This window comes from Rattus norvegicus, chromosome 11 (genome assembly GCF_021556685.1).
Source record: "Rattus norvegicus strain SHRSP/BbbUtx chromosome 11, alternate assembly SHRSP_T2T, whole genome shotgun sequence".
NCBI classification, from domain to species: domain Eukaryota; kingdom Metazoa; phylum Chordata; class Mammalia; order Rodentia; family Muridae; genus Rattus; species Rattus norvegicus.
Genome location: NC_141544.1, coordinates 72,205,487 through 72,228,716, shown reverse-complemented (window position 1 = coordinate 72,228,716; position 23,230 = coordinate 72,205,487). Strand labels below are relative to the sequence as shown.

Below are 23,230 nucleotides of genomic sequence, written 5' to 3'. Positions count from 1 at the left end.
ATTAGGCATTTAATTCCCATGTCCAGATAGCCTCACTCACTCTCAAGCCTTTCAAGTCTTCGGTATCACTAGGATTTCACATAACTGCTTAGCTGCTTAATAGCTATAAGAAAGTAGTTGTCTCTTCTTTTAGTCATTTTTTTCATCCCCATCACAAAACAGAAAGAAGTTACTAGGATGAGAGATTTATTAGTTCACGGCTTTCAAGACAGAAACCATAAGCGACACAATCAGACTTTACAGTGAGGGTCCCTTGGTTATATTTCCTCATGATCCAGACAGCAATGGTAGGAGCCTGTGTCGTAGCAAATAAGTGATTAGGTTTGAAACCAAGAGTTGGGTAAGCTGGATTGGACAAGCTTGTTCTTTGCATAATAACACACTGACCAGAATTCAAAGGATAGATGAGAAATATCAAGGGTATGTCTAACAGAACTAACTGATGTCCACAATGAACCTGTGGATATTGATTAGGCTCCAACTTTTGGAGAAAGCATTGCGTCTCAGGAGTGCCAAATATGGAAGCTATGCCATTTTATACATAATGGACAATAAACCCTTGGGGTAAACTCAAACCATATCCAAACCATATTATAAGGAAACAAATGATTCTATCATTTTTGAAAAAAGAAGATAATTGAGATTAAGGAGAAACAAGGTGGAAGGGAGAGGACTGGAGAAATGGATCAATGGTTAAGAACATACATTGCTCTAATAGAGGACCTGAGGTCAGTTCCCAGCACCTATGCCAGGAAGCTCATCTATAACTTCAAAGAGATCTGATAACTCTGGCCTCCATAGGCGACAGTACACACATTCAGGTCACCTCTACACCCCTGCCACATACACATACACCTAATTAAGATCAATCTAAAAATGAAAAAAAAAACTCCAAAATTTATAGTTTGACATCAAAATCAGTGAATATACATTATTTGAGTATCATGTTCTCATACAGATAACACAAAACTGTCCATAAAACTTTAAAAACAAAGACAGGTTGTTGTTGGTTGTAACTGGGAATTAGTTAACTGCTTGGGCTCCTGGTGAGCTGCACTAGCATACCCACCCAAGTGGCTCTCTGGATTTGCAAATGAAAGACACACACATGCCAGCTAATTTTGATGTGCCTTGACTAGTTCAATGGTTGGGCTCCTCTAAATATCCCTCTAGGGCCACTTTCCTGGATTCTTTTTTTGCATATTTTATTTATTTACATTTCAAATGTTATCCCCTTTCCCTGCTTCCCTCCAGAAGCCCCCTACCCCACACTCCCTCCCCCTGCTTTTATGAGGATGTTTCCACTCCCCCCCCACACCTCCCCACCCCGGCATTCCCCTACACTGGGGCATCAAGCCTTCACAGGACAAAGGGCCTCTCCTCCAATTGATGTCCAACAAGGCCATCCTCTGATACATATGTAGCGAGAGCCATAGGTCCCTCTATGTGTACTCTTTGGTTGGTGGTTTAATCCCTGGGAGCTCTGAGGTTCTGGTTGGTTGATATTGTTCTTCCTATGGGTTTCAAACCCCTTCAGCTCTTTCAGTCCTTTCTGTAACTCCTCCATTGGGGACCCCATACTTAGTCCAATGGTTGTCTTCGAGCATCTACCTCTGTATTTGTCAGGCTCTGGCAAAGCCCCTTAGGAGACAGCTATATCAGGCTCCTGTCAGCAAGCACTTTTTGGCATTTGCAGCAGTGTCTGGGTTTGGTGTCTGTATATGGGATGGACTAGTGGCTGGATATAAAATTAACTCAAACAAATCAGTAGCTTTCCTCTACCCAGAGGCAAAATAGGCAGAGAAAGAAATTAGGGAAATGACACCCTTCACAATAATCACAAATAATACAAAATACCTTGGTGTAACTTTAACCAAGCAAGTGAAAGATCTGAATGAGAAGAACTTCAAGTCTCTGAAGAAAGAAATCAAAGATTTCAGAAGATGAAAAGATCTCCCATGTTCATGGATTGGCAGGATTTCTACAGTAAAAATAACTATCTCGCTGAAAGCAATCTACAGATTCAATGCAGCCCCCATCTAAATTCCAACTCAATTCTTCAGAGTCAGAGAGGGCAATTTGCAGATTCATTTGGAATAACAAAAACCCAGGATAGTGAAAACTATTCTCAACAATAAAAGAATTCTGGGGGAATCATCATCCCTAACCTCAAGCAGTATTACAAAGCAGTAGTGATTTAAAAAAACAACAACAAAACTGTACGGTATTGGTACAGAGACAGGTAGCTAGATCAGTGGAATAGAATTGAAGACCCAGAAATGAACCCACACACCTATGGCCACTTGATCTTTGAGGAAGGAGCTATATGGTGATTCTTTATTATCAATTGAAGCCAGCTGGAGTCAGGGACCTTTGGGTCTGGAAGTGCAGCATTTTGGGAGCCAAAATAAGACAAAGCATTAAAACCAATCCCCAACAGCTGATTGTTTTTTATGACTCTGCATTATTATATAGTGGGGTCAGCCTCCCCACCCCAACTGCACGCATTACTTTCCTCATCCTGGCAAAGTAATTCGTTCACATGTGCACAAGCAGGCGGACTTATGAGACTGACGAAGGTGGGACAATAGACTGAGCAATGTGAGGGGTTATAGAGAGTTCAGGTTCTGATTATAGAGCCTTTATATCTCCCACACTGAGTCCAAAATAAGGGACAATCCTCTGATAATTGTATGCTGCGTTGGACATTTGTCTTGGCTTAGCCTTCAGTAGAGCCCCACAGGCATTAAGAAACCACAACAGTCATGCATAACAGAGTACCATTAATAGTGTCAGGGACTGATGCTTGTCTATAGGCCGGGGTCTCAAGTTGGGCCAGTTATTGGTTGCCTGTTCCCTCAGTCTCTACTCTATCCCCAATCCCTTCATTTCTTGTAGACAGGATATGTTTTGGGTTGAAAGTTTTGTGAGTGGGTCATTCCTATTGCTCCACTGGCGTTCCTGCCTGGTCACAGAAGGCAGCTTCCCTAGGCTCCACATCCCCAATGCTATGAGGCTAGCATGACTGTCCTCTGAGAGGTTCCACCCAGCAGCTGACTCAGACAGACGCAGACATCCATAGCCAAACAATGGATGGAACTGGGGAACTCTTGTGGAAAAGTTAAAGGTAGGATTGCAGCCTCTAGAAGTATAGGAGGTCAGCAAGAAGACTAATGGAGTCAACTAACCTGGACCCTTAGGGCTATCAGAGACTGAAGCACCAACCAAAGAGCATACATGGGCTGCACCTGGGCCTTCCCAGACATGTGGAGCAGATGTGCAGCTTGGTCTTCGTTGTTTCCTAAACAACTCAAGCATGCACTATCCCAAAAGCCATTGCCTGTCTATGGGATACATTCTTCTAGCTGGGCTGCTTGTCTGGCCTCAGTGGGAGAGGAAGTACCTAGCCTCACAGGCAGCCAAGCAGAAGAGAAGGGGAGAGGGGATGTAGGAAGTATTATGGGAGGGGCTGACTTAGAAGGGGGGCAGTGAGTGGGATATAAAGTGAATAAGTAAAAAATAAAAAAAAGAATAATAGCTGAATTTAAAAAAAAAGAAACCACAATAGTACTCACCAATTTAAAGCCCCCATCTTTAATATGGCAAGCTATATAAAAAAGTAAGAATTCATGCCCTTTGACCCAACTTTTAGCATTTTTTGCATCTAATCTAGCAAATCCTCACATTAAGTATCAAAAATATAGTGCAGTACTTAAAGTACATTGTTGTAAATATACACTCGCATACATGAAATGAGTCCCATAATTGCCCATAGAATACACAAATGTACAGTATAGGCTCTTGACATAGGTGTGCAATCAGATGTCTCCATATACAGAGGAATAAATGTGCAGTGCATGTGTGTGTGTGTGCATATAGGGGTGGGGGTGGGCAAGTGGACTGGGCCACCAGACAGAAGAACTAGAAAGGTCGAGCAGGCCAAAATCCCAGGAATCTCAGAATTGAGATAGCAGGCATGGGGCCAGTTCCTCACCAAGCTCTACTTGTTCTGAAACATGTAACCACAACACCCCACTGAGAAAGCCATGAGGGCCATGACGATCAGTCACATAGGGCTGAAGTCCTTCTCCATACAAATAGAGCATCCCTAACATCTCAGACTAAGCCAATGGGAAGCATCTAGCCCTGGATACCAGTCTACTCCTCAGTGTTTGTAAGGACATTCCCCACTGGAATGAAGTGCATGAGTTATTTCACCAGTGCTTCCCTGGGAGACACAAAGCCCCAGCAAATGCGTAGTAGCATTTGGGAAGTGGAGGCTTGGAAGATCATAAATTTAAGGTCATCCTTTGATATGTCGAAAGTTCAAGACCAGCCTAGTATACAGGAGACTGTATCTCAAAAAAGAAAAATACTATGTGGTTCTACATCTTGTCTTCTGTATTATGCAACATTTCGCCCCATCTAGAGACATTATAATTTCCATATATATGTATATATATATACATATATATATATATACACGCACACACACACACACACACACACACACCCATCTAGGACATATTACTTGCTGTGATCGCCATCCATCACACATACCTGTAAGAAAACAAACCAGGCACCTAACCTGCTGGAAAATACACTGAAAATACCCTGGCTGCCTCAGTTCTTGACATTCTCATAGGTATAATTTTGCCCACACTCCTGGTGACTGTGATTTCTTTTCAGCTAGACAAGACAGAGTTGCAGTCCTACGGGGATAAATATATGAAAGTCATGGGCTTTGTAGATAGCTTTAAGCATGTAGGGAATAGAGAGTTAAGCAAGAGTTCCATTGGAAATTAAAGAAGCCCACATTTATAATACTATCCTCATTAACTGACATTTCACCAGAAAGGTCACCAATTAAGTTATTTTTATAGCCAGGTGAATAGAAGCTATGTTTCCATGACAACAGATGGTACATAACAAGGTTTCAAAAAAGGTTAATGGAACTTGTGGTGAGCTTAATAATGATGTGTGGAAATCATTCATGCAGTTGGTTTTTCTATTGTGCACCAGCTTCCACAGGGCAGGCCATTGTTGAGAGAGGACAATAGTTTTTCTTTTTCACTTTCATTTTCTTTCTTTCTTTCTTTTTTTGAGATTTCCAAGGGCCTATAAGGTAGGATATTTAAAGAGGGGTTTAGTTAAGTCAGCCTCATTTGTTGAGAAATTGGACAGAGAAAGAGATAACTATAGAAGTCAGCCTAGATTGCTTCAACTGGTCAAAGACAGTTGGTTAGCCAGGGCAGCATATGTAAGTTGTGACCCCATCCTGATCTATGGGCCAACACTTAAGTAAATTAAATGATATGTAAAGAAATGAAGGATCTAGACTTCTGATCTAGAGAACATTGAGCATGTTGGAGAGGCAGCAAAGTGGAAATAGGACTATGGAACTGAAGAGCTCTGGTTTAGAAAGCCCTTTGCCCTCAAAGAGGCTCAGACAGTGGTACATCATTGCTGGAACATCTACATTACAGTGTAGAGCCAAGTAATGCAGCTTCATTAAAAGAACTTATTTCCCACAGAGAAAGCCATGGTTCTACTATGAATGAGACGTTGGGTCTGGTGACCTGTGATTGTCTTACTCTTCCAAAATATCATCTGTCTTTGCTAAGAATTTTTTGACTCATTCTCAATCCAGCTTTTATTTTTCAAAGTAATGCAAAAAAAGATATTGTAGTATAAACAACTTACGTTGGTTTAGATTGTATCCTCAATGGTCCATGACTTTGTCACCCTGACTTCGAGTGTGATCTGTGTAAATTTGAGTCAATATTTTTGTATCAAATTGCAGGCTACATCTTTAAGACATATAAGTCATAAGGCATAAGTCAGACTCGCTAATGTGTTTCTCTCACTTTTAAAATTCTGTTAAAAAACAATATTTTATGAGTGAAATATAAATGGATAACCATAAAAAGATGAAGATTCCAATTCCAGCAGAATGATGAAAACCACTAAACAGTATATATTAATATGGATTTTCAAAAACCCCTATGATTACAGTGGATTTGATGACATATATTTAGAATACATAAACAAGTTCTATGTCCAAAGCCATAGCAATGTTGACCTGAAATACAGACTGGGAGTGAAGGGGTGGATTAAAGCACTGATCCTCCTGGGAAATAAATTGAGGTAGAAGACAATTTCTAAAGCAGTAAGAAGCTTCCTGGTCACTCCATGAGACATGGATCCAATCTAAAAATGGCCTTTCCTCATGTTTTGCATATTATTCGATGGTTGATGCCTCAGTGAGATAATGATTGCTCTCCAAGCTCTTGCTTCAATGTCTTTCACACGAAGAATTTCAACTCCAGAGTGAAGTCAAACATGCAACTTGTTTTAATTTGTGGCAGGAGGGTGTATGGTTTTTTTCTTCCTAATACTTCACCCAATGGAAATTACACTTAGTCTCAGTGACCAAGTAAAAATCTCCTTCGGTGTATGTGAGATTCAAACTCCATGTGGCATTGGGTTTCTTTAAAGCATTAAGTCTTTAAAGAAGCCTGGAGCTTACAGGAATTGCCAAGGTATAGACTGGAGTTCTTAAAATGATTTTTAAATCCATGATCATTACCACTTTGAGGTCTTTATCTTTGACTTAGTTTTCTCCTCCTAGCATAGACATAGGCATTCTTTGTCTGTGTCTGGTCTGGAAAGAATATTATGACTACTGCAGTACATGACCACTCGTGAATTTGCATCAGGTAACAGAAGTGGTTTAAAAAATTAAAACTAGAAGGAAATTTGAAAATTGCTAAAATATTAAGAGTTATTCTCTCTCTCCCCTTTCCTCCCTCCCTCTCCTCATCACCTCTCTCTCCCTCCCTCCCCCCTTTCCCTTCTACCTCCCCCTTTCCCCTTCTCTCCCTCTCTCTCTCTCCCTCTCTCTCCCCTGCCTGCTGCCTGCCTGCTTTCTCATTGGCCAGCTACTGAGTCCCAGAGACGCACTTATCTTTGCCTCTCCAGAACTGAAATCACAAACAAGTCCCACCTTGCTTGGGTTTTTCTAAAGTCTAGTCCTCATGCCTCGTAAGCAAGTGTTTTAACAACTGAACTGCCTTGAGGGATACCTTTATTACATATCAGTATCAGCTGGTACAATGTTTATAACTATTCACCAGCCTTGTGGGGGGATAGACATTCATAATCTGGGGGGGGGGGGGTAGAATTGACTCTCAATATTTAGATTAAAATAAATCGTCTAAACAAAAGCCTTGGAGTTTCTAAGAGATACTGATATCTCTATGATATTTAACAGTGAAACATAAAGCACTTTCCATCCAATAAACCAAGTTTCTTCTGAATCTCGAAAATACTTGTTTTGGTAAGAGCAAACCTTAGACTGGAAATTTGTGTGCCCCTCCCATAAATTTCTATGTTAAAGCTCTAACCTCTACTACCTCAGAAAAGGATGTGATTTGACAATAGAATCTTCACAATCAAGTCAAAATGAGGTTATTAGGGTAAGCTTAATCCAATATGACCAGCATCCTAAAAAGGGAAAAACCTGGACACCAAGAGGCATGTAGAGGAAGATAGGAAGACGTGTAGGAGAAAGGTTGCCAGTTAGAATCAGCCATGGCAAGAAGCCTGCAGCACACTATATTTTTATTGGCCTCAGAAAGAATCCACAAGGCCGATATCCTGATTTCAGACCTCTCGTTTTCACTACCGTGAGATGATGTCTGTGGCTTAAGCCACACCGACTGTGTTCTTTGTCATAGCATCCCCAGCCATTGTGGTACCTAACTATCTCACTGGGATGGCAGCCATTGGTCTTAGCCAGGGTCTGTGCTTCCTTTCCCAGAGTTGTCTAACGAAAGAGCTCAGGAAAAAGAGAGGAAGAGCCTGATGTGTCGGAACAAAGAGACCAAGGGATATGGAAAGAAAACACAGAAACACCAAAGTTGATTACTCTCATGATTTATTAATATTCAGATTGAAAAAGGAGCCTCACAGCCTTAAGTTACGCTAATTGGCACATTTGCTTTATTTATTTATTTTTAAAACAAACCGTTTTTTTTTTAATTTTTTTAACCTTTTTGTTCATTCCATCACATTGAAAATGAGGAAACAGAAATGGTTTTTTGAATTCACTTAATATTTTGGACTCCTCAGAACGGAACATTGCACACACACACTTGGAACAGAGAGAAATAGAGAGGAAAGTGGACTCCCACAGGGCCACACGCACCAGATCAAAAAACCGGGGTACAGTGCAAGAATTTCCCAAGATGACTGCATCATCATTACCAAAAACTCGCCATAACAACACCAAGAAACAAATGTTTAAGCCACACTGTTGGACTTGGGATCTTTCCTGCTTTTTTTTTTTTTTAATGTTTGCCACACAGAGAGAGAGGGCTCATAGGTAGGAGAGGACAGGCTCACACACGTGAGCAGGACAGGAGAGGAAACTTCAGAGTGGATCTGAGAAAGGGCAGGAGAGACAGGGTTCAGGTGGGGGCAACGTGGAAAGCCGTTTCTTAAAGTTCAGGCATGTTCTTGGTCAGCCTCGGGGTCTTCTTTACCCTCATCCTGTCGGGCACTTTCCTTAGGTTTGGCTTCATCTACAGCTTCTGAAAAAGAAAACGAGATGGAGGAGGGAGAGGATGGTGAATATTTTGTCTCTGAAATCTGTTCAATGGTACAAGGCATTACTTCTTTCCAAAACATTGCCTAAGGAATTACGATGATGAGATGATTAATATCCAGTAATATAATTTCCTAGGCCAAAAGCCTTTATTCTAGGATGCGGTTCAGCAAACACAAGGAAGTAAAGGACAGGTCATCACTCGGTAGATACTACATTCTTGCGTGTGCACCGTCCAGGCCCCAGTCCTGTTTTAGGTCAGAGGCGAGCTTGCAGGGAGGAGTCAGTTCTCAATTCCCACCATGTGGGTACCTGGATTGAACACAGGTTGTCCATCTTGACCGTATCTCCCGCCCATCGTTGTGATTATCCATCTTTCCGCCTCACAATTGAGGCTCTGCAATGACCTTGTTTTCCTATTGCCTAGTGTCAAAATAATTGTAGCAAATAATTCATATGGTTCATTGAGCATCCTTTCCAATTTATCTTACCGTTTATTTTTAATAATGCGAAATTTGGAAAGGGAAATATGTGAGTTTTGAGCCCCCGTTAGAGGCCACTAATATCTACAGTTTATAGGAGTTTATAGGAGGAAGGTGATCTCCCTTGGGAGGATAGAGTTGGGCCCTATGTGCTCACCTTTCCCTAATATAGCAAGCACCATATAACATCTGGAAATGTGGCACCTATCTTATGACCATGAAGACACAATCTGTATACTAAGCAGGTAGAACAGAAAGAAAATTCATCGTTGCATGGGGTGTACCATACTTCAACACCTGTCCATCATCCTTTGCATTGAATGAGATAAATGACCAACTGCTTTAAAGCACTGAGGTGGTTTACAGTCTCTTGTAACCGAGTATAATATGTTCCAAGGGAATACACAGACCTGTGACACGGGCATTGTTTTGCTTAACAATGTAGATTTACATCTTTATGAAGGTTGGTCCCACTCCCCTCAACTCCAAAACTTTCCCTAGAGAATTCAGCCAACAGATTATATGCCACAAGACATATTACTAATATCCTAGTCTGTCTAAACAAAAGCCGTTTTCCCTAAAATTACTTGGTATCAACTTATCAGATATCTTATGCCCCAAACCTACACCATCCCTAAGTTCAGTGATTTTTTTTTCAGATAGAACTTGTAGACTCAGCAAACATCTCTATCCATGGTTATAATTTATGATAGTGGAATGACACAAAGGAAAAAAGGCAGGGGATGGGAACCTCATGGGGTGAGAGAAAGAGAAACAGAGACACAGAGACAGAGAGAACAGACTCAAGGAGCTGTGAGTCATGCTTAGTCCTCTCAGTCATAAACTGTGAGAACACACATAAGGTAGCATTTCTTATGGATGTACACTCAAGCCTACAAGTCCAATATGCACGGGGGACTGGTCACCTAGGCACCTACTGCCTAGCATGGATGGAAGCCAGGCTCCGAGAATGAACGTTCTGAGATATTGCACATAAAGCATTCTGCTTTAAATGACTCCCTGCCTTAAGTTCAGGGAATCAATCTTATCAAATAGGCAATTGTAAGAACTCTTCAAAGTCCTAGCTCACCAATCATGAGTCAATTTTATGAGCCAGTTTAGGAACAGGTGCACCAGCCCTACTATGCTAAGATTAGTCTTTCTACATGCTTTCTGGTGTTAAAGATACCTATGCCCTTTAAAATGAAGCTTTTATGATTGCTTTTCCTCCCCTTAAAACCTGCTCTTTTCCAGTCTCTCAGACAGATAAACTAAAGCCAGGGTAGTCTTTCTAGCCTGGGAGATTTATATTTAATTAGAAGATAATGGGTGTGTTTTGAAAACACTAATTTTATGCTTCAGGGAGACTAAAGTAACAATATTAAATAAAAATGGATTAGTATTGGGAGGAGATGCAGAAATTAGGGAAATGTACCTCACTTAGCAGGCCACTATAAGTTATAAAAATGTATGTGTCTTTCAAGTCACTCACACATAGACTGGGGTTCACTTACAGCTGAATACTTACATTTAAGTAAGCCCACCACTCTGAAATGTAACTTTGAATTCCTTCTTTGTGGATATATTGAAAAATATATTTTCCCAAATATGCATGGTTTCTATAATCAAGCCTCATCTGGTCAATAATGTAACTCTGGAGAATAATGTTAACTTTTAATGGTTCACTTCTGCCCAAAGTTTAAATGTCTTACAGTTTAGTAGGGCTCACCATTCAGTGTGAGTTACCTCTGCAAGACAGTGGTTACTCAGAAAGAGGGTACAGCTTTCCAACTGACAGCCCAAGATGTTGGGTAAAGTGAACTCAGTCTTATCACCATAATATTTACATGTGCCAGTATTCCTTGAAGATTATGGACTTCTGGTGTAATCTTTTCTAGGAGAAGACTTCCTAACTTACTGAGGTTCTCGATAGCAATCTAGGATTCTATTACAGGATTCATATGATACCCATCTCAAACCTTTGAATATTAAAAGTATTCCAAAATTGGTTTAATAACTTTATTGTCTCCAAGAACCAGTTTTAGGGCCCTTTTAAAATTATAGAACCAAGATTTAAATGACCCAGTGGCATATGGACAGTTCAAATGTAGAAGCAGGAGAAGACTTCAAATCTACCCTATTGAAATAAAACCTTTGGAACTATGATGCATGTGATTCGAGAGAGATATGAAACTCAAAAGAAAAGGGGGTTATATGCTGGGTAAAATAAGAAAGATTTGTACTTGTACAATATCAAAGAGGAAATTCTAAGAAAATAAGCAGAAAACAAAGATTCCAATGACTTTGAAAAGCAGCTACACTTCTGATCTTTCTTGGGGTAGAATCGGTTTAATCCTCTTCAATCTAACAGATTCTCTTGTCATCCTTTGTTTAGACCTCGGACAAAGATGAGTACAACGCTAGTCATTGCTGACAGCTCTTTATTAAGAGATATTTATGACCTATAGCTTTTTTCCTTGATACTTATAATACACACCTGCAGTATGGCAAACTCATCTTCTATGGGTTGAGGAGACAGTGAAAGCAATCATAAAAATGCCATCATAATTGAAATCTTTACACTTATTTAACAGAAAGAAATAGTTACAGCTAGAGAGTGTGATCAGTGATGGGAACCTTTAACGTAGCACCTTAGATATAAACTCCTTATCTAAATAAAAATGCCTATTTTTGTTCCTTCATTTGTTCCCTTTTGAATTCTTGGTGTCCAGGTCAGAAGTAATATGGGGAAAGCTCTCAATAAGTGTTGGGTGAAACAATGAATAAGTAGTGTCATATCATAAATGAGGAAATTGAAGTACAGTAGGAATTGTTCTCTAACTCACACGGTTTGCTGAGAGCCAAGCCAGGACTAAAGCACGGGTCTTCTATTTGTTTTATATCAGTGGAACAAACTTAAGCAGCAGAAATCAGGAAAATAACTAATTTACTATTTGAGCACTAGAAAACCAGTAACCAGAGTCTGGAAGCTTTTGGTTACCAAAAAAAAAAAAAAAAAAAAAACTAAGATTTTTTTTAAGGCACTAGAAGGTAAACACCAAAAAATGATAATTGATAAGATTCATCTGTATCTCATTTAGCTGAAACAATTCAGAGGAACACATAGAGTTTACGCTGTGTATACCTTATTTCACTTCAAATATGAATGATTTTCCTGTCTGGATATTGAGAAGACAGGTTGGGTTTTTTTGTTTGTTTGAGATAAAAAGCTGACTACTTCATGAAAATAAAATATATCATCAAATCAGGGGGTTTGGTGGAGTTTTTATAGGTCCGCAAGAAATTATGCAAAGAAAAATTAAGATTGGAAGGAAGAAACACTGGAAAGTACCAGGCTCTCACCTTACCCCAATCAGGATGGATGGCCCCAATGTGAGGTCCACTAAGAAGAACCTGTAATATTACTACTACAGAGAACCCTACAGCCCAATGAAAGAAACCACAGTGAGACGTGGGTTATATCTAAGACAGGATCCACTTTTACAGTAACTAAATGCAGCCTGTGAAGGGTTTTAACATCAGACCAAAAAGCACTTGTTAGAATTTCCGTCATTTAAAGTAGGTCCATTTGAACATACATGCAGAAAAGAATGTCTCTGTGTTCTTAACATGCTTCACCCTCATCAATGCCAACCATAAACAAGTCTTACATACAACAAATCACATTGGTCATTCAGTTGTAGGTCTACGGTTTTGAATTTTCTTCTGGAAGTGATTGTAAATTATGACAGTCCTGGCCTTTGTTAAGGTACGTTGCTCAATACCTTCTAAGCTGCTGTCGATACTCTGAACAGTTTTAAGTAGACTTGTATTGTTCGTGTCTATCCTTTAACCACCTTATGTTACGTTTGGGGAATCTGAGGCAAAAGATTAAATAATTTATATATAAGTTGTACAAATGGATGGTAAGTGGCAGTTTACTCCAGCCTGTCATAGAACCCGTTCAAGCCTTCTTCTTGATGTCACATCCTCTGCTCTCAACTTACCTAAATAAGGATGGATGGGCTCAATGGGAACTGTGACACGAGTCCATAGATATTCAATCTCAGTGCCAATAAAATCTAGATGTTGGACTTGCAAAAATTGGCTCAAAATGGTGGGGAGAACCCCGATTAGTGTTTGGCATTATGAAAGCTGGCCTTGGCACATTTTGGTGCTAATTATGTAATTTGCAAATGCTAGAGATGAGTTAATATGTAATCTTTGGTATTTTGAGAAAAAAAACAAAACTTTGATCATGGTGGTAAGTGTGAAAGACATGAATGGCTGAGGCCAGCTGGTCACTCCAATTAGGATAGTCCAATTAGCATAAATAACTACATTCATGTAGCGCATCACCCTCCGTCTGCGACAGTTGTTACTTAAGAGCCTGAAGAAGTTAAAGAACTGAAGTCAGATAATCGGTGCCAAGAGACATCCGACAAGGGAGCAGAGGTAACAGGGCTCAGAACTGACAAATGAGTCTGACGCGGGATACTGAGGTGAAGCTGAAGCCATGTGAGTAAAGAGAAGAGCACAATTTTCCTCAGTCATTTGTCTCTGGATGCTACTTTTAATCATATAAGTACAGAAATAATATTAATATTGATATTTTGGTTAAGATATTATAGGGGGAAGGTCAGAGCACCTATGGTATGGATGTTCGAATTGCCCCAAATGTGTATCTGGAAATGTTGTTCCTAGGTGTTGCTGTAAGAGGATTAAGAGGTAGAGCCTTTAACCATGATTATACCATGAATGAAGCATTTATGATTTGGCTGAGGGTTCTTTGAAAATGGACCACTGAACACTCACAGTGAGAAGTAAATCTGTTACCTAAGACACCCATATCAACCAAGATGAAATACTTTGAATACATATATATATACATATATATATATACATACGTGTGTGTGTGTGTGTGTGTGTATGTGTGTGTGTGTGTGTGTGTGTGTTTGTATGGGAGGGTGGGGAGGGTAGAGGGCTATCTCATGTGACTGGATGATGTGTTTACAAGTTGATTGTGATCCTATCAAAATTAGCTCCCCAAATCTCATGAAGATTGGTGATCTGTTTTTAGTGGCTTACATTAAGAAGAAGAAAAACATATTCATGTGTTCTTAAGTATGAGGTTGAGAGAACTTTCAAATCAAACATGGTCATCTTTTCAAGAGTAAACAATTATATCCACAGGAGAAGCTTAAGCTGGGAAGTTAAAAAAAACATTTAATTCTATTTTCTCCTTCTGCCATAGTCTAAGTAATGTGAGGGCCACCATTGAGATGACTTAGACAGATAGATTTAGTGATTAACAAATGGCTGTAACTTGCCTCTCTGGCATTTTAACATTTGCAAAATCTTGGTCCTTTAAACCCAAAGACCTCTTAGAAATCATAATGCTTGCAGGAAGCCTCTTAATTTTATCATTTATTTATATGTTAACTTAAAAAAGAAAGTCAATACCACAGACAATAAAGTCATATATTATTCATGCTTCAAGGCTGAAAGACACGTCAAAATGAAGGAAAATGTGGTCATCCCTACATTAATGGACCTAATGAAAGGGACTGAGCTATGTTATTCTGGTCTTTGAATTAGGAGTAGATTAGCAGTGATTACGATGAAACTCAAACTGAGAATGTCTATCTTTTGGGACTGTATGGTGTGTTTCTTATTGGGGTGGGGAGAGAGAGAGAGAGAGAGAGAGAGAGAGAGAGAGAGAGAGAGAGAGAGAGAGAGAGAGAGAGAGAACTTAGTTCAACATCACTTCTCTCGAGTCAAATTCTCTTAAATTTTTGAATGTTCTTAAAGAATCTCATACATTAAAAGAAGGAAGATCTTCCTAGTTTCCGACACTTATGACCCATGACTACCACACCCTCCCCACACCACTCTTTTCCCTGTGCTCATTCGTTATTGAACCCAGAGCTTTATACACGCTAGGCATTCTAGGCAAATGCTCTGCCGCTTAGCCACACCCTAACTCTAAGACTACTGTTCTTTAAAATGCTCAAAGTCACGTTAAAAGAACAATAAATGTGTACAATATCCCTCTATCCGCTTGTACAGTGTAATGGTAGTTATAAATGATAGACAAGACTACAAAAGAGATTTGAGCGAACGTTTTCACCATGGTCATTCAAGGCGTATGTCAACCTGACTCTCCTCCCTTGCTGAAGAAGATTCTGGAAGCAGTTCTTGCTTTTGATGGGTTTCAATTCTTTTCCTCGAAAGGGTGAGTGAGAATAGCTTGTCTGTGCCTTCCTTCTGTTGATGAGCAAACACCAGGAGCATATGCAGCAGCGGCTGCTTGCGTGCCCAGCCAGGCAGCCCGGTTGCAATGCTGTTAGAGGGATGGCGGTGTTCCCAGCTGCCGTCGCCCACATGGAGCTCTAATGGCCCCGATTCTTGGCTCTTCTCCAGGTCCCTCCACAGCCCTACATTACTGAAATTAGGTTGAGTGGATTTCCGAGTAAAACATTACCTCTTGGGACCTGCCCAGCTCTCCCCAGCCTTGTCAACATTGATTAAATAGAAGCTGCTATCATCCTGGGGCCATGCCCACAATTACTCTACCAATCACCACTGGGCTAGGTGCACTTCCCTTTTCCTTTTTAGTTTTATCTTTCTTGAATATTAAGCGTCATTACCGCAAAAGCTCAAAGGGAAGCCACGAGGAGTGCTTAGCAGCGTACTCGTGTACGGCCTTTTGTGACTCAGACCATCTTTTCCTTGAGCTGTACACCAGATGTCAAATTGGAGCTTGGGCTGGCTTTTAGTTGTCCCTGGGATCCATATTTTTCCTTTGTCGCTCACTTTGTTTCCTATTTTCAAACATATTAAAATGCCAAGCGCGCGCACATGATTTTTGAAGTCAGGATAATGAACTAAATTACACCTCCACCCTTGTCCCTTGTTTTCTGAGCCTTTGAAAGAGAAAATAACCCGTTATGCACTTACATTTTTCAGAGAGTAACAAATAAGAATTTAATTAAGAAGAAATGTCAAAGGCAGCTGCCACAGGGTCTTGGTGATCCCCAAACATACCATTACCATGCTCTCGCCTGCCCTGGGAGTTTTAAGACTAAGCAATTCTACCATTTGCCCTGACTCTGACTTTTCCAACTAGTCATTCAAGCTCAGGCAAATCCGATTTCCTTTCTTTGCTTCAGTTTCCTAATCCAGAGATAATAATATGGCCGATTGTGCCTGCCCCCATCTCATTGCTAGCTAAGTGGAAGTTCTGATATATATTGTAAAATAAACCACAAATTATAAAGGGGACCGGGTGTAGTCTGCTGAGTATTTAACCAACTTGGACTTTAATTTCTTTGGCTTTACTCTATCTTGCGGATTTTGTAAATTAACATTATCTTTCTAAGACCAAAAAAATTTCCAAAGGAAGATAAGCATCTATTTTTTCCTCTATACTTTTCTAGATAAAATGAGACCTTCCACAGTACTTCTACATCTCTGGCAGAAAGGATATGTGCATTGTAAACAGTATTAAACAGAAAAGCAGACACCCAGAAAAGGAAGATTATTAACCAAGGAAATCTACCGCTCTAGAAGCTAAAAGGGAATTCAGGCTTTCAACTAGTAAAAAAGAAAGCTGGAGTTTTTATTTGAAAGAAAAGATGATCCAATGATTAAGGACAAAAGATAAAGTGGGTCAACTTGCTCCAGAAATCTTTTTGTAAAAAATCTATTTATTTAATTTATGTAAATAAGTGCTCGATCTGCATGTACACCTGCAGGCCAGAAGAGGGCATCAGATCCCATTACAGATGATTGTGAGCTACCATGTGGTTGCTGGGACTTGAACTCAGAACCTTTGGAAGAGGACCCAGTGCTCTTAACCACCTCACCACCTTGCCACCTCACCAACCCTCCGGAAAACTCTTAAAGTTTATATATACATTTAGATTACACAATAATCAAAAGCTAATGTCCCACCTCCTCCTAGTATTGACAAACAGAAAGAGCAGCAACTACAACTTACATAGCTTGTCTAATAGATATCAGTCATTTCTGGCATAGGAGGCAATAAATACATAAAATTAAATTATTAAATTGTATTTCTTTTTTGTGCATGTGTGTGAATCTACATATGTATATGTGTATATATGTATGTGTGTATGTATGTATATATGTATGTGTGTACGTATGTGTCTATGCATGTGTATCTATATATTTGTGTATGTGTGTATATATGTGTATATATGTGTATATATGTGTATATATGTGTGTGTATGTGTGTATATGTATGTATGTGTGTATATGTATGTATGTATGTGTGTGTATGTATGTATGTGTGTATGTGTATGTATGTATGTGTGGTGCTGGGAACTCAAACCCAGGGTCTGGCAAGCTCTCTATCTGAGCTACATTCCTAATCAGACTACTTCATTTATTATCATGACTAAAATGAAAAAGTCAACTTCTAAGAGCAGAAATTCAAACCCCAAACGTAATAGTATTTTCATAGTGGCATAGCCACAAAGTAGACTTATTCCTGCACCCATCCTTCCTGAGAAGCACTGAGTGGCCAGTCATATACAATTCTATAGAAGCATTAGTTCTCTACGGTTAGTAGTAATGGTTAGTAGTGTGCCAGAGTGATCTGGTGGTTGGATTGAGGAATCACCTTAATGGTGTCCCAGTTTCCCTTATGACCTTAAAAAATCTTTTTTTTTAAATAATATAAGAATAACACACAAACCCGCGCGTGCACATGCATGCGTGCAACACACTTCAATATTCTTTTGAGAATGAGTAAAACATATATCTAGTTTTGATTTTGTAACTGGCTTACCATAGCAAATGAAAAAGAGAGAGAGATTTTGCGTGTGTGTGTGTGTGTGTGTGTGTGTGTGTGTGTGTTTCCTTATTTGACATTCAGATGTATTCTACATCTGTGCATATTTACCTGTGCCTGTCAGATGTCTTCTGTGCATTGTAACTAATGCTACTTGTGACTTGTAATTTATTCAGTGTATACAGAAAATATTCAAAGTTAAGTCTTTTAAATTTATGCTCACCAACTCTCAAGACCAAGTTCAACTCATATTTCCCACTTCAAAACTACTCTAGGGAGACTTAATCACTTTTTCTTTTCACAAAGAAATTGTAGTCCTTGTATTATTTGCTGATTTATAGAGTCTTTTCTAGTCTTCAGTCGATTATAAACTAAGGTCATTTTTTTCCAGGGATATATTTACATGAATTTATATTCCACACAAGTAGGAGTTTTTAAATTTTATAAGCTGATGAATCTCAGTACTTAAAGCATGCTTGAAAAAATAGCATGCATTTGTATTGTCTCCAACTAGTAGGATCATGTTTAATATCTACACTTGCAAAATACTTAAAATGATTAAAAAATTAAGTAAAATCTATGAATCCCTTTTAAATATAAATTAAAGTTAACAACCTTAGGCAGGAAAACTTTGTACCTATAATGAATTTCCAACTTTTTTTAAAAAGATTTACTTATTTTATTTATATATTAGTACACTGTAGTTCTCTTCAGACACTTCAGAAGAGAGCATCCCATTACAGATGGTTGTGAGCCACCATGTGGTTGCTGGGGATTGAACTCAGGACCTCTGGAAGAGCAGTCAGTGCTCTTAACCACTGAGCCATCTCTCCAGTCCGAAATTCCAACTTTTAAATGAGAGTTACAAAATGAATTTCAACAACCAAAATTTATAGCCATGGAAAACATTTCCTTGATAATTTCAAAGATATTAATTTCACTAACAGTTATTGATATATACAAGAAAGTTTTAAAAAGAAAGATATTTGAAGCATAATTATTTTTGATTGTCCTAGAGTAGTGGTTATGGGCTAGTACTAGAACTAGACAACATTAAATTACCTTCTGTGACACTTTACTATAGCTTTGGGTAACTTACTTAACCTCTTGTAGCTTCATTTTCTTTATCTATAATTAGCAGTACTGTTGGCACCTCTCTCATGAGGTTGTTATGAGAACGAAATGTGTTGATTTAAAGTCCTTCACAACACTTCATGTTTAAATAATCATCTGCTGGTTTTGGAAGAGGATGATCACCAATGTTTGCTATAAGCCAAATACTGTGTTTAGAAACAACACAAAACAACTCCCCCCTCTCTCTATATATATATACATATACATATATACATATGTATATATATATACATTCCTTTTTTTATATTATAATAAAGTAGGAATAATAAATTAATAGAAATGAAGAAAACAATATGAAATGAAGAAACAAAAAAACTAACAAAGTGTCACTTCTTGGCTCACATGGATGCATAAAAAATGAGCTGATGTCTTCCTCTTTCTTCCATACGGTTAAGAATTCATCCAACCTAGGAGGAACTTTCAGGTATTCTAGCAAAAAAGAAAGAAAAGTTTGTACCTTACAAGGCTCTTGCTTAAAGAATGACTATCTATTTATTCATCTGTTTGTCTGTCTGTCTGTCTATCTATCTATCTATCATCTATGTATCATCGATGTTATATAAAAGATATATATCTTGTATATCTTATGCATAATATATATAACATATATATTATATATAATATCTACTTTTTACTGAAACTTTTCTGTTTTTTTCTAGAATTTTCAGATTATCATAGGCAATTTTAAGAAAAAAAAACTTTGTTCAGTCATGTTTATAGAATTCTATACTTTAATAGTTCATTATTAAAGTTTTACAAGGAATCATACGGAGTGAGATTTCATAGCTCTGTGATGTAAAAGTAATTTTGATTTCCAGGAAGTCTTGTGGTTATGTGGGGAGGGGCCTGAGCTGAGGGCAGGACCCCAGGGAGAACTTCTTTTCACTCATGCGCAACACTCCGTCATCTCTTTACCTTGCCCCGTAAGAAATCCCACCAGAGTTGAACACTGTAAGTAACGGTCTTTTCAAATGATGGCACACACCCTCCCCCCCCTATAAAAAGGTATACTTTTAGAAACTTTTGTCAAACATGACAGAAATTGGTACTTCACTTTCTTCTCTCAACCTGGAAAAGATTTTCTACATTTCTCTCTGACACATTTTGGAGGAAGAGCCTGACAAATAACAGAGGCAGATGCTTACAGCCAACCATTGGGCCGAGCACGGGTTCTCCAATGAAGGAGTTATACAAAGAACCGAAGGACCTGAAGGGGTTTGCAACCCATAGGAAGAACAACAATATCAACCAACCAGACTCTCCCCAGAGCTCCCAGGGACTAAACCACCAATCAAAGAGTACACGTGGAGGACCCATGGCTCTAGCCGTATATGGAGCAGAGGATGGCCTTGTCGGGCATCAAGGCCCTGGGTCCTGTGAAGAGCCAGGGCAGGGAGACCGGAGGGAGTGGGTGGGTGGGGGGAGCACCCTCATAAAAGCAGGGGGAAGGGAGATGGGATAGGAGATTATGGGAGGGGATAACTTTCGAAATGTAAATAAAGAAAAGAAAAGAAAAGAAAAACACAAAACAAAACACAACAAAAACCACCCCACAGATATCATGCACTGCCCACTACCATTGATCATATCCTCAACTGTGAGGCACAGTAAAGCCTATCTTCTTCCAACAGTTTCAGAAAATGAAAACTCCAAAACAAACTAGCCCAGCATAATGTATTAGATATTATTTATTAGGATTTAATACTTAATAAACTTAGGAGAGATTTAACAGGAGAAGTCGGCTTATTGGCCATTTTTACCCATGTACTCTTTTGGCTTCCTTTCATCAGAATTTTTCACTTATTGAACTACCTATCAGCTTTGTGTGGCTGGCTGACGTGAGCCACCCCAGACCTTTTCTAGAGATTTGTGTCCTTTTGTTCTTTGTAGTTTCCTTTATCTTTTGTGATAATAATAGTAAGGATGTCTAAAAAAAGAGTCCTAAGGAATTATACTATTAACTATCTACCTTAAAAAAATCTATAGGTCTGCTTATAAATATCCATGAATAGTTTAAATGAAAATTCCCATCTGTGCTGACAATGCTCCTGCCAATAGTCAAAGACTGTCTAATAAAAACCACACAGTAGGCATACCCCCGTTTTTTTTTTTCAGCTGTATTTCTCAGTCCCTCTCTACTTTATTTATTTGTTTATTGTTTGTGTGTTTATTCATTCATTCACTTTTACATTCAAATTTCAGTTTCCCCTCCCTCCTGTCTGCCTGGTCTCTCCCCACACTCCCCCTCCTCCACTCCTCCTCCTAAGAAACCCCCTTTTGAATAGCTACCCTAAGGGGACATCAGAAACATCACAGGCTATTGTCCTTGCTTGATTCCCAGAGGTGGAAGATTAAGCCCAATTCCTGAAGACACCATGCATTTCAAAGCTAGGGCCCAGAAGCCCTTGAGCTGGAACTGACCTCAAAGCCTCCTCCCTTGACTTGGGTCACATCAGACCTTGAGAAAATTAATGAGCTATCTTCTAGGTGATGATGATTTTTATTTAAAAGAGCCTACACTTATCCTCAATAATATTTCCCAATACATCGAGTTAATGTCACCTACTACAAAGTTGATGAGGAAAAAAAAAAAACAAGCAAAAACAAAAACGTCTTGGGGGTTTGCTAGATCCTACAGTCTGATATCAGATAAGATGATCTGGTTATCTGATTCCAGGGCTGACATTCAGAAATTAAGACTGGGCGTGTCTCCAGTGTTAGGAGTATGACAGAGGGCAATCGTGATACAGATGCCTGAAAGCCCGCCTTGCTTGTAAACGCCCATTGTGTAGGTGAAGTGCAAACCGTGAGGGAGCTCCACCCATGGAGAATACTCAGCTAGGCTCTTGCCATGACTCGCTGTGATGTGTTTGGATAGAACTCGAGCTTAGGCAGACAATTATTTATCCTTGTTGTGTAATTTTCCCTTATGGCTGTGTCTACACAGCACCCAGCAAACTAGCAACTTGGCAGTTGTCTCGCTAATTTTATCAATGCAAATGGCTGAACTACATAATTCAGGACAAAAAAAAATCCTGTCTGTATATATTATCACAGACTTGGCTTGTGATGATTCATAAAATTACAGTAAATTGTTCATGTAATTAGTGAAAGCTGGAGGAGCCTTGGGGATGATGTAATCTCAGCTCATCCCTCTCTGAGAGAACAATGGAAGATAGTGGTTCTGTGCTTTGCCTAAAGTCACTGAAGAGAGCAGAATGCAGGGATCCTTCCAGGAGACCAAAGCACTCTCCATCCTTAGGGATGAGTGGACGCTAATGCTGATTTTATTTTATACTTCTCCCCTTAGTCCTGAGTGTACTGTCTATCTCTATTGTTTCCTATTTTTCCACCTCCATTCCTATTTTCCTTTGTGACCTACAAGACAATTCAATATAATCTTGCCTTAAGATCTATCAAAAGTAATCTTCCGCTCTCCAGAGGCTCACAGAGCCAGTCCTGAGAATTACTGCTTTATAAAATGTCAGTGTTGTGCTCAGTTTGTAGGAGGCGGTGTGGAAATCATACACAGAGAAGGAAAGAAAAATAGGGACCTCTCAAGGAGTTCATTAGGCCGAGCAGTAAATATGGATTATGATACATTTTATAAATTACATAATGAGTTAGTGAATGGTCAAAGTCCAGAAGTGGCTACAATTATCACAAATGCTGTCTTAGCCACGAATCCATAAGAGATCATTTTTATGTCTTGCAAAAGAGGAAATGAAAAATGCATACCATTCCTTTATCAATCACCCCCTCCAGATTCCAGCGGTAGCAGAACATTACAAAACCGACTGTGAAGGTTTAACCCAATTTTGAAGTTAATTTCAAACACATTATTGTAACAAGCGCAACCCATAAAAGGCATTGGTATTATAAGCTTACACATGGGTAAATAGATGCAATTCCCACCTCTTACTGGGACAATTCATTCTGTACCCATTGTGTGCTTTGGTTTCCTGGGGCTCGTCAAATTATGGCACTGCCTTTGAGTAAAAGAATTGCTTTAAGAATCAATGGCATTCACTGGAACACAATCAGAACGGTATTGGAAAAGTAATATTAGTATTTGTAGCAATTTCTTCTTTTTAGGCACGATCTCCAATCTCTTATATGTGGTGATGGGATATTACAGCTTTGGCTATTTGGGGACATCAGGAGAATAATCAGCAAAAGAATGAAGAT

The 23,230-nt window shown here is 39.2% G+C and overlaps 1 protein-coding gene across 1 annotated transcript in view; it reads right to left on the bottom strand.

Moving 5' to 3' along the window:
• Positions 1-7,922: 7,922 nt before the first annotated feature.
• The window catches only part of Gap43 (growth associated protein 43), a 93,673-nt gene continuing 78,365 nt past the window's right edge, over positions 7,923-23,230 (bottom strand). Inside the window, exon 3 of the mRNA NM_017195.3 lies at positions 7,923-8,594. Coding sequence (NP_058891.1) covers positions 8,509-8,594 — 86 coding nt within the window. The 3' untranslated portion in view covers positions 7,923-8,508. The remainder of the gene's footprint in view (positions 8,595-23,230) is intronic.